At 38.8% G+C, this 12,953-nt stretch overlaps 1 protein-coding gene across 1 annotated transcript; it reads left to right on the top strand.

Moving 5' to 3' along the window:
• Positions 1-86: 86 nt before the first annotated feature.
• On the top strand, positions 87-6,409 carry ift27 (intraflagellar transport 27 homolog (Chlamydomonas)). The gene is made up of 7 exons (XM_026359244.1): positions 87-287; positions 872-951; positions 4,746-4,805; positions 5,177-5,236; positions 5,419-5,536; positions 5,850-5,959; positions 6,129-6,409. The coding sequence occupies exons 1-7, from the start codon at positions 254-256 to the stop codon at positions 6,231-6,233; spliced, it is 567 nt and encodes a 188-aa protein (XP_026215029.1). The 5' UTR covers positions 87-253; the 3' UTR covers positions 6,234-6,409.
• Positions 6,410-12,953: the final 6,544 nt, after the last annotated feature.

The raw sequence follows: 12,953 nt of genomic DNA, 5'->3' as shown, positions 1-12,953 counted from the left end.
AGGACTTACCTGACAAACACAGACGAGGGGGAAACAACCCACACACAGACCTCCTTACGTCCTTAGAAATAACCAATGACAGCACAGCTCCGCGCCGCACGTAATCACCGCCTGGACCAATGAGACGCCTCGGTGAGCGGTTGCTAAGAGACGCGTCGTGTCCATGTTGCCGAGGCACAAGAAGAAGAAAATTTTGAATCATCGACAGCTGCAGAAACATTTATCATAAAGTGTCCGGACATTATTCAGGGTGATGGTGAAGTTGAGGGCAAGATGTCTGCTTGTTGGTAAGATTTAGTGTAACGTTTTGCAACCAAAGGTTAACGATAGGAGGGCTAACGCAATAAAGTAGACACTAACTAGCTAAGCTAAACCCGCTAGGTGGTGAAGTGCGTAACTAACACTAAACATAAGCGATCTGTCATCTGTGTAATAATTTACACACAACACGTGTTCATTTACATATCCTGAAGACTGACCTGATTCAGTGATAAGTTCACCACAATTTCCTGGCTTTGGTTTCTCCCTTAGCTACCACCTAAAAACATCAGATAATGGGAGAGTCATAGTAGCTAGAAATACGACGCCAAACAAATGTTGGATGAACCTGTCTGTGTTTGTTGACTCTTCTGGGTTGTTTGACAACACCAGCTCTTAAAGTCCACCTTACACTGAAGCAGGTGCATGATCACATTACTCACTGAACACACATTTTACATTTAACTCACTTGTACATACAGAGAGACACAGAAAGGCTGATAAATGATGCAGCACAAAGTAAATACGCACATTATACACACAAATTATCCCTCTCTTTATGCCCAGGATGCTTTAATGATGCTTTATGTCTGTTATGTTGTTGTGTGTTTAGGAGATGCTGCAGTGGGGAAAAGTGCCCTTTGTCATATGTTCCACAGTGATGGTACTCTCTTCCACAAGAACTACAGCATGGTGAGAGGCTACTGGTTTGATTGCTACTGTAACGCTGTCACAGGATCCACAGAAAGGGCATGTAATTCTACATACTCTGTCGTACATGTGAAGCAGCTACTGCAACACTCCTCACAACCATATGAATAAGAATTATATTCACGTCACGCAGTCATACCAGAGGAATTGGTTTGTAAAACAGCTGGTTGAGGGATTAAGAGATTGGGCTGTGCTCTGTGCAGAGACCACAGGCTTATATTGTATGTTTACATTCAGGTGGGGTAAGTGAGGATTCAAAGTGGGTTTGAAGAAGCAAGTCATGAAGTGTAATACATGTATGTTGGAAATACCCTGATCCATGTAATAAGTAGTGCTGCAGTATTTCTTACAATCCACTTTTATATAAACAATGTTAGCAGGTGATCCAGAGAGTAGTCATATGTATTTGTGTCTTCGCAATATATATATATATATATATATATATATATATATATATATATATATATATATATATATATATATATATATATATATATATATATATATATATATATAGCCAGTGCGCTTAAGAAGTAATAAAGCAAGGGGCATAATTATTCATACACAGTCACATATTTAGAATTAACTCTGTAAATCAATATTAGTAGAATTGGGCAATTATTGAAACATCAAATTAAATTTGAATTAATTTCCCTGATGTCAAGACATATTTTTTCCCAAGATGTAATTATACATTAGTTATAAATTATCAATACAAATAAGTGAAAATCATGATCATAATTCAACACTGTAGTGGAACTCCTAGTGAGCTTTTCAAGGACTTACAGAGCTCTCTTAAATCTAGCAGAAGAATCACTGAAGTGCAAAACAGCATAATGTACCAATTAATGCTGATGCAGGGAATGCTAATCTGCATTATTTATTCTAATCTACATGAGGGAGGGAACCAAACCATTAACCTGACTCTGTGATATATGGGGTCGTGGCTACTCACTGATTTCCTCTGTCAATGTTTCAAGGGCTACTGACTAAATTCATGCTCTACACATGCAAGTGAATACACGTGCAGTGCATGCATCAATATATACACTCCAGCAGCTTGCATAGATTGATTTGCTCACAATACACACACATTTACTGAGTTTACAGTTAAGCCTTGCAGCTGGTTAGGGTACAGAACAGGTTGACACAAGACACATTGTGTGTGTGTGTGTGTGTTTGTTCAGCTCTTGCCGTGTCAGCAGTATGGGGGTTCTCAGGTGACAGGAATGTCGATAATTAATACAGCAGGTTCCTGGAAAGCCACCAGAACAGGTACTTCACAAGTGCACAGTGCTGATTTTCTCCATATCATCCAAGCCTATATCAACTTATTTGTGATGCTGTGCGCGTCCCTTCATGTTTTACTAGCAGAGTATTAACAAAGTAGAAAGGCGCTGCAGTATTGCTGCATTTTTAATTTCCACTGGCTAAGTATGCACATTTGCTGGGCTCCAGGCAAACCTTAACATGTCTGTATTTCTATATTATAGAAAAACTATTTAAAAAAAACTCCTGACATTGTGTAAAATAAATGTATTGATGCACACGCATAACACACAGGAATATGACATAGGGCTTTGACAAAAAGACCACAGCTTAGCATGTTTACCTGTACTCGCCACTTTATTAACTGGCCCCACGGAAAAAAATGCTCATGGGAAGGGGCTGGTATTAACAATTAAACCATCAATTTGAAACCAAGTGGTTTCAGGATATGATATTTCATGATATTAGTTAAAAACCTTTTAACTTTTGTGATTCATGTGAGAGGAATTCCATAATGGTAGTGATAAAAAGATCAGGTTTTCCCATTTATAGTTATCTTGTAAAATTGAGAAATATTTTACCAGCTGTCCAGCACCACTGGACAAAAATTGCTTCCCAGAAGTTTCCCTAACCTTCGTCACATGCAACAGTTTGCCCCAAATCCCAGCATACAGCCACAAAAATAGCAAAATCCTCTTGGACAGGTTGATCCAATGGGTATGAACCCATTCCTTCTGAAATCCTCAATGAGCTTTTATTTGGTGCCAACCTCAGATAAAAATGTTATGATACCTTTTAGATTTCCATTAGACTGGCTGAGCACAAGGGGAGCTTCAAGGGAGATGACCCCCCTTTGATTTGGACCCGGTGGTCTTTACTCAACTGTCAGTCTTAAGAACTGCATCACATTGTAGCCCTGCATGTGCAAAAGCTGCAGGAACATCAACATTATGTTTATGTTGCTGGTAACCATTTTAACCACTGTTAAATTAATCAAGTCAGATATTTCTTTTAAGATTTTCCTGCAGATGTTAACAGGGAACACTGTGTCCTCCAGTTGTGAGTAATGTGAAAAAGAAACCAGCACTGTCAAGAGCTACTCTTTTGTGCAGATGCCAAAGTCATCCCTCATGTTCTTCAAATTTTGATTTTGAAGGGTAGTGGAGGCTGTCGGCCATTCTGCTCACGTCCTCCTTTGAAAATGTCAGACGGGCCGTTAGCAATATTCTGAGCTTATTTGTTACTAATAGGCCCTCATTGACATTCCAGTAAGAGGCTCCCTATGCATCACACCAGCTCATTAGACCGCTCCAAAGTGAGACTACTGCATCATCCATGTGTGTGTGTGTGTGTGTGTGTGTGTGTGTGTGTTTGTGTGTGTGTGTGTGTGTGTCCCTCTGTATTTGTATTTCACAGATGCAGCGAGCGTGAGAAGTGTGTGTGTGTGAGTTTTCAGGGGTTTTTGTCTCTGGCATTTGACACGCTCAGTTAAGTGTGAGTTCAGGAGATCAGATCAATTTAGAGTTTGGTGCTGATGTGAAGAAATCTCAAGTTGCTTCTTCAAGGTCAACACTGATTTCATACTAGTGGAAACTGTGTATGGTGGCGAAGGCAAGCCAGCAACTATCTATTCCACTTAGAACTTCTTTAGATCTTGAGGCATCTGAAGAAGGTGCAGCTGTGATAAGACTAGATTTATCATATTCTCAGTACCCTCTACTGCCTATATTTTATCTTCTTTTACATCAGCTCCTGTTTGCCCTCTATTAATTTCTAAAATATCTCAACTACTTACAGTATGTCATAAAGTTCTGCAGTTTCTTTGAACATCAAGACAGTTTGACAGAAGTCCAAACAGCTGTCTTTCTAACATCAGTTCAGATGCCAAAAGCGATTTGTCATCTGTCATTCTAGTTCCTACAAATTTAAATGCAAATCCAAGTGGTAATCAGTAGTTTTATAATAACAAAGAGTCACTATTGTTGATCAGAAAATTTCTCCAAAGGTAAAACTATCAATCTTTCTCACTGGCCAGGAGTAAAGAAGGAAAAATTCCCTGCTGGTGCGTGGTAATGGTCAACCCTGTGTAAATATAGACCTTCACCTTTAGCTTCAACTTTTAAAGCTTCACACTATGTCTTAATTGTTGGCGAAAGGCAGGTTCATTTTTGAATAGAGCCACAGTCACTTCCCTCAATTCATTTTCTTATTGAGACATTAAGAATACTAAGGTTCAGAGTAACAAAGGAACAGCAGAGAGGGTTTGGTCAGGATTTCTACGTCAGGCCACTGGAGCTGCTTTCAAGCCAAGCTGCTAATTAGTGATGTTTACATTTTGACATTAGCAATAAATCACACTAGACAATTTGTTGTGCTACTCTATAGTACAGTGGCAACTCTGTGACAAGTGAACATCTCTTCCTTTTTCATTCTTTCTCTTCTCTTCTCTTCTCTTTTTTTCTCTTCTCTTCTCTACTATTAAATCTTTGGTTGCGTTTGTTTGGCAGACAACTGGAGTAGAGCTGTTGATGAAATGTGTTAACATCCCTGAGACCAGCGACAGTGTGGTGAGTCTAGCCATTGTCTCCTCTTCATCCTGCCTCCCCAATCACTGCTTATAACATTACCTGCAGCCGTGTTGAGTAAAAGAAAAATTATGCTGAACACAGCTGGAAAGTCTACAGACACTTTATTAGACAACCAATCACAGTTTGATTCTTCTAGAAGTCTCTGAATGACTGAAGGAAGGTGCTGAGAATTAGAACCCACTCGTTTTCACAGATATGTAATGTTTTTAGTTTCTCATCTGTATTCAGTAGGCAATAGGGTACAATTGTACCCATCAATGCCCTAGCATTTTCTGAAACCATGTAATTTAACTAAATCTCCATGTAAAACACCCCTTTCCTTTTCTATTTTTCTCTACTTGTCCCTTCAGGAGCTCTACATCATAGACTCTGCAGGGAAGGAGACATTAGTGGAAGCCTGTGAGAAAATGGTGAGAATTCCAACATCCTCATACACAGGAGAGTATTGAAGTATTATTTAGTTTGTCACAGAAGTAGAAAGAAGTAAGATACTAACTATGTTTTATTATCTGAAACTATCTTCTCCTCCCTACATGTGAAACTTACTCAACCCTTTCTATCTCATCACCACCCATCACTGTCCCGTCCATAGTGGGGCCAGCCGTCATTGCTGTGTCTGGTTTTTGACCTGACCAGTGAGCAGTCTTTTGCCAACTGCAGCCACTGGATGGAGAGAGTCCGTGCCCACTGGCAGGGTCTCCATGTTCCAGGTAGCACATGTGTGCATAACTTGCACACTGTCTGAGATATTAAATTGTGAGCTCCATGAGCAACATTATGCAGTGATTTGGAGGCTTTTATTAAAGATGAATGTGATATCCAGTTATTATGACTTCTGACAAATCTGTAGCATGTCTGTATTACATTTTGTGATTTATTATTTTTATCAGCAGTAAATAAACCTTACTGAGATTCTGACTGTCAATCAGAGAAAATCTAGACGATGTTTGGATCTTTTTTTAACAGCGATAATATATATAACATATATAACATTTGTGAATGTATAGATTTGTGTGTGTTCAGGCGTTCTTGTGGGCAACAAGTCAGACCTGTCTAGTAGACGCGAGGTACAGGCATCCGTGGCCCAGGAATGGGCCCAGAGCCAGGGGTTGGAATACCATGAGACATCGGCTGTGAGTGTATTTTAGCACAGACATCAAACTATAGTGTGTTTTTATTTGGTTCAGTGGGGAAGTTTTGGACAGGCACAATTCCCACATTGCAAATATTTGTTTTTTGTTTGTGTGAAACAGTGACATTTCATAGGATTAATCGCTGTGTGTCCATGTTTGTGTCTTGTAGAAAGAGATGAACAACTTTGATGCGCCGCTTCTCAGTTTAGCCCGGGCCCTCCACTCTCTTTACCAAGAAAGAAGGGAGACCATCCAGAATCTGAGTCCAGGCTAGACCACTTCCCACTCAGCCACACACACACACCTTTAATCTTTAATAATCTTCATGGATGATATATGTGAGGATGTGAATGGGTTCTTTTGTAACTCCACCTTCGGTCCCAGCAAAGAATGGCTTCTTCACAGTGATAGTTTGATATGCCAATAAAGAAAGTCGTTTTTCTATGAGAATCAGTGGTATGTCGTGTTTCCTCTTATCTGCTTGTTCGCTGTCTTTGCACAGATAGTGGGGTTTACTTACACTGTGATGGTCAGGTCATTACTGAAACCACAATAAGACTCCAGCTCAGTGTGGAAGGAATAGCAGAGCCTGTACCTCCTTTCCTCTGCGTAGATGGCAGTTTCTGATTTTAGCTTGGACTACGGTTTGAGTTCACTCTTTCTTTATTGCCTCACCCCCTCCTTTTATACATTTTCTTTTTATCTCAATATCACTTTGTCCTTGGCCTCATCTTTCTTGTCTCTGCTCTCTCCTCATTTCTCTCCATCTCTTTCTCTCTTGTTCTGTTTTCTGTGTCTTGCCGTCTCTTTTTCTCTGCCTTTTATCAGTTTCTGCCTCGTTTGTTACTTTTTTTAAAACTCGCCCTTCCCAATTGTTGTCGACCTTCTTTGAAATGTCTGTCTGTCTCTCTGTGTCTCTTGTTGTGTTTACTCTCCAGCTGCAACCTCCCTACATCCTTTCAGTTATGTCCCCAGTACTGTGCTAACAAACAGTAATCACCGTTCTAATTAGCAGTTGCCCATTCAAACCAGGTCAATGCTGCGTCCTTCCCTCGCTGCCTCTCAGACCACCATTCAAATGAGGACGCTCTGTTTCAGACACAATGGTTGTTATCTCATTAGGCTCCACATTGAAAGTGACTGTGTTAAAATGACGAGACTGTCTACGTCCTGTTTAGGAAATGTGGAGTCCAAATAACAGAGTCAGGATTTTTATCATTCTATTTTGTAGTGTTCTGGACCAGCTGTCTTTCGACATTTCTTCATAGATTTATGACATATTTATTTATGACAGCACCGTCTGTATTTATAAACATATGGGGTTTATAGATAACACATAACAGAACTGTTTCTTATTGAGTTTTTATACTTGTTACTGCAACAGAATGTAGAAGTACTAATGTACTAAGTACTTAAGAGGATGATAATAATTATAGCAATAACAGCAATATTGTCTGCCACATTTGTGTGTTTAATGTACCAGCATGTAGATTTTAAATCTGTTTATAACGTGCATAGCTTTGCTCACTGCAGTAGTTTCCAGGGCCCTGCCTTAGACTCTTTATTGTATACATGTAAAGTTGTTACAAAAGCTTCCATCCTGGAGAAACTGTATCCCAGAGTCTTCTGTTCATTTGAAATGGAGCATGATGCCTTGGGAATATCACTTAATAACAACACAGGCTCAAGTGTGGGCTGTTTTTATTGCTTTGTGAGTTACTTCTTCATTTCTTCAGATTGGAACAGTGGACAAAGATCACAGAAATGTCAAACCAAGTTGTGGCTTGTCTTCTCCCAGTAATTAGTATTCAAGTCATGTTTGCTCCCTTGGCCCAGGGCTACAACACAGCAGGAAGAACTCCTGTTCACCTTGGTACCACAAGAGAGGGCACAAGTGTGACAGACTGCTGATAGGTCAGCAGTGAGTGACAGAGATCAACTTTGTAATGTTCTGACAGCGGGGTGAGTAAGAACAGGTCTGATTGACCATGTAGTGTGTGTCAGAGTGAAATGACCACTGATATATGTGCTTTCACACTTTGCAATGTTTCCTTTCTCTACATCTTTGGTAAATTAATACTGAAAATAGATTAGTGTTACTTCAATTACAGTGAAACTAAAGATGATTGCTCTTATTAATGCAGGGTTTTTCTGTAGTGTTCAGCAGGCCACTAAAGGGAACATAGAGCAGCTCAAGCCTTACATATCAATGTTTACATGTGCCATTAGGTGGGTGCTTTTATTCACTGTATAGCATACCGTAAGTGCTTTCATTTCATGATCCACTGCCCCAGTGGATCCAGAATTACTATATTGCTATGACACAATTTCAAGTGATGTAAAAGGTCAGTACAAAGATACTCATCTTCAAACAGCAAACTCCTCATACTAGAGTAGTACTGATATCATTTTATTTAAACATTTCGGATATCTCTTTCGTAATCTGTATAATGACTGTTACGGTAATTGTATATAATGACACCAATATCTTCAGGTTAAAAAATGTTTCTTACAATTCTCATCACAGAGCATTGAACCAAACTATCATTTATAGGGTATTTATTGTCATTTATAATTAGTTAAAAGTGATTTTATATTTTAGGCTTAAGCCTGGGCTGCTGCATTGAACATCTTCTCAGTTTTTACCTACAGCAAGAGTTGAGTAAACACGTCACAGTATTGTAATGTAAGCATACATTCAAATGTTAAAATCAACAACTGCAGTTTGCCCTAGTGTGCCTGTCTGTGCTTCTCTACACACTGTGTTGGCAGAAGGTCTAAGTCTGTGCTGGGACATGAGGACTTTATTTCAGCTATATTTCACTGCAGTGCTCCTCGCCTAAACAAACACTAACGCAGAGATTTGTATTCATAGCACAGCATGAACACTGGGTGAAGAGTTCCAGCTTATATCTTACACCTACTCGTGCTGTTTTTCTATTTCTCACACACGTTTCCTTCAGACCAGCTCCCTGTCTTTCTCTAACACTCATCATCATAGTTTTCTTCATTTCCCGTATTACTATGCAGGTTGTGTCAGATATATTCATACTAAGCACTAAGTGTGTCTTACATACCAAATTATAACATTGCACAATATTTCTTAATTCTAATCATGTAAATTCATGTAGTAATTTGACTGAATATAAAAGGAACCAACCTCAACCCGGATCTGTCTCTTGCTCTCCTGCTCTGTGTGTGTGTCTCTAAGCATGGTTTGTTCTATAGCCCCTAACTGTCTATGACCTAAAAAGCTTGCTAATTGCAGGTGAGAGAGGACACAGCAGCTGTTCCCCTCGATCTCCTCCCTACTGTCTAAATTGCAGTGTGACAAAAATCAGCCAATGCCTTGAAGCTCACCTGTATAACAACAAGAAATTTGCAGTTTATTACACGATTATCTGTCTGCCATTGTAGAAACATCTACGTCTGAATAGTATTATATACAAAAAAGTTATTCACATTCATATGGTAGGAGAAATAAGTAATTTTATTATTATTTATGATTATTGAAATATATGTGCTCTCTATCTGTCATAAATCAATCCAGCACATTTATTATAAAACCTAAGCTGGGGAAATGGATTATAGAGGAGAGCAAAGGCTGCATTTAGAATTATATCTCACAATTTCTGTTTCTGTAATGTGTTTTTATTAGTAGTATAATTTAAAAATTTATTACTGATTGAGATTGTTAAACAGCAGCAGACCGCATGTACAATATGTAGCTGATATTATCTCAGAGAATAATATTAATGTGCAAAGTCTAAAGATTTAAAAATCTAAATACTAATTTGACCTCCACTATAGTTATGATGCTGACATACTTACACATAAATACACTGGAAGTTTTATAGGGAGGTCAGCGAGTTTAAGTATTGTAGAACAAAATAAACACAAACCTCCACACCAGAGGGGGGCAGCATAACGCTGTTTCAGTGTGGTTGAACAACTGCTGCACTCCCTATTCTCTCTCCTCCCCTCCTTCCTATTCCCTCCCTCACTAGCCTCTCATCAGTGATCACACCAGTACTGCAGAGAGACATGCTAACCACTTTGATCATAGCACCATGAGAGAGAGAGAGAGAGAGGGTGAAAGGGAGGAGTAGAGAAAGAGAAGGAGAGAGACGGAGACGAGAGAACACAGAGAGAGTGAGAAAGAGAGAGAGAGAGAGAGGAGGTCATCAGTGCTGAAGTTGAAGAATTTAACATTTATTCTCTAGAATGGAGATCCTCTGTAATGGAGAGGATAAATGAGTGAAGGAAAGAAAGAGGGAGAAGGACCAGTGGTGTCAGGGAGTGATCGCATGAACTGGGATGTGCAGATGAGACAGATCGAATGCGAGAAAGTCACACAAAGTGATTAGACGTATTTCCATCCATTAGTTGTATGCACATTTCAATTCTTAACAGAACCTGAGTGGGAAACGTCTGAAAATGAAACCAAATGTGTGTGTAAAAATAGCTGCATTGGTAAAAACAGAATGCAACAAAGTTCAACAGGAGAAGATTTAACAAATGAATCATGACGTGCATGAAGCGCGTGATTTAAACGTCGGCTGAAGAGACAGAAATAAGGACACGGGGAAACAGATGTGTGGAATAATGAGGGGGATTTTAACATTCCTCAGATGAATACATTAAACCAACACAAATACCATATTTACACCATGTTTGCTTCTCTTTGTTACTGTTTTAGGTTTGATTGGTGCTCTTTGAATGACATCATCTTGTTGTGCCCTTCTGCAATGGTTTAATGCCACCCGACTGGAAAATTAGCACCACCAGCTGTTTATCTTGAAGAACCCAAAACCACAAATCACATAATGGGCAGAAACGTGCATTCGTTAACATTTACTTTTGCCCAATTCCTTACAATTTGGTTAGAAATTGTGCTATATTTAGATGGAAAAACAATAATAGATAGAATCAGGATTTGAATAAAGAGTTGATGAAGTAAAACAGTAGGGAGACATAGAGTCATTTAACCAATTAATTATTGCAGTGTAATTGCAAGTGGATTACTTTTTCTGTTGAATATATGACAACTGTTGATGAACATATCAATAAAGTCTTCTTCATCACTTTTATTTGCATTTGAATAACTGATCTTATGAATAAAACATCCAGATTGTCTGATGTACTGAACCTGTTGGCTACTTTTAGGCGCTAACAGCACTTTAGACTGTAATCCGACTTAATAGAGAAAATATTAATGTTGACTTCAGCCATAATGTGTTTTATTTACTTTCCATCAAAATCGCAATATTTCTCTAACCTTAACCAAGGTATTATTCTTCCTAAACTTAATTACAAATAGGACTTTAGAGTAGGTCTGTGGTGTGACAGTGTCACAACATAGCCAATAGATCCATCCAGTAAATTAAACAATTCAAAAATGTCATTGCAGTTGCATTGTAAAGTATATTTAGAAGACAAGGTTGCATTTTTTCCCACAGTTTCCTCTACAATACAAAGCCATATTATGTGGGGAAATGTTGCAGTGTGAAATGGTACAAATCACAGAATTACTCTGTTTTGTGGCCAAAAAATCTGAGTATCACGCTCTTCCAAAACACTCAATGGTTGGACAATTTACAGATAAGGTCCTGAACTAGTGTATTTGGTTGACTAACAGTTGATCCAAGAATGGAACAATAACTATTCACACTGAAGACCCACTGGAAACAATTAAATAGCAATGTTACCGCGTCCACTTCTCATTTGTCTCTTAGGCCACGCCAAGGTTCAAGAGTTGGCGAGTAAAGACATTTGTGCCAATCACTACTTGACTTTTGCCTGCATCTGTAATCCTGGAGAAGGGACATGCAAGAGCGATATCTTGAATCTCCAGTATCGTCAACACACTTCCAAACAGACGAAACAGACATTTGCTAGTCCATATGATCCCTTATGGCCTTATGATCTTCTCAGCAAGGCTACCAACCTTCAGGTTGAACAACAACCACGCTCACATAAAGTTAAACTATTTTGACATTTTCATTTTGCATTGCTGATCTGATTCACATCGCCTGATATCCCACAGTGCTTTGCGATGCTCTTCACATGGGTCATGGGAATATTTTAAACAGTTGTGTTTGATGTTTTACTCACCTTCTCATGATTAGAAAACCCTTTCTCTCATTTTTATTATCACTTCTCCTTCTCTGCTAGACTGGAAACAGTTTGGAGACCAGACATGATACAACAAACACTCGTTCTGTTCCCTATGGGGGGTTTCAGTTTTATTTGTCATCAGGACTTGATGCATCCAAGTTCAGAATCATTCAGTTTTGGCACCTTGAAAGACATTACGCTTTTTTTTTTTTTTAATTCTCATTTACAACAACACAACGCAAAAGCAAGAAAAATGAGATAAAGAAAGAGACTAAGGCTGTGTGAGAGTTCAAAGAAAGAACCAAGACAATAAAATTAAATCAAGTTTTTCTTTTGTTTAAAAAAAAAAATCCTTGATATGTTCTTGTTGTCTCAAGCGTAATAAAGTCCCACCCCATATTCCCTACTCAAAAAAACAAAGAAAGAAAGAAAGAAATAGACACAGAACTGTAACATTAACTTCTACTTTGTCACTTCCACTGCCCTTACATGGTATCATTGTTCAACTGTTTGAAACATAAGTTCCTTAAAAGCAGATCGGATGATTTTGATTAGCATGCATGTAAATTCTTAATTTTTTGGAGTCACTTAGCTTCACCTCGCTGGTAGCCACGTTCTCACACACACTGCTTTGTGTCATTGGCAGTAGTGACGTTTCATTGTCCAAAGTCTTCTTCAGGTTTGCTGAGAGATCCTCCATTAGCCAGAGTTCTCTCTTCTCTCCGCCGCTCACGGAGCCAAAAAAAAAAAAAAAAAAGCGCGGCCAACTAATTCACCTCTAGTTGACCCTGAACAAAGATGGCTGCCAAAGTTGTGGCAGAAGGCCAAAAGATTTTTTGTTGTCGTTGGTATTATTGTAAAAGAATGTGATAATGTG

The sequence above is a fragment of the Anabas testudineus genome, chromosome 1 (genome assembly GCF_900324465.2).
Source record: "Anabas testudineus chromosome 1, fAnaTes1.2, whole genome shotgun sequence".
NCBI classification, from domain to species: Eukaryota; Metazoa; Chordata; class Actinopteri; order Anabantiformes; family Anabantidae; genus Anabas; species Anabas testudineus.
Note: the sequence above shows the minus strand (reverse complement) of the source record. Positions and strands in the feature narration are given on the sequence as shown.

Excerpts from the sequence above, each read along its gene's own strand:
- ift27 (XM_026359244.1), top strand. The coding sequence starts at position 254 with ATGGTGAAGTTGAGGGCAAGATGTCTGCTTGTTG. Across the intron at positions 5,237-5,418 it reads TGGAAGCCTGTGAGAAAATG|TGGGGCCAGCCGTCATTGCT; the intron begins GTGAGAATTCCA and ends TCCCGTCCATAG. Across the intron at positions 5,537-5,849 it reads GCAGGGTCTCCATGTTCCAG|GCGTTCTTGTGGGCAACAAG; the intron begins GTAGCACATGTG and ends GTGTGTGTTCAG.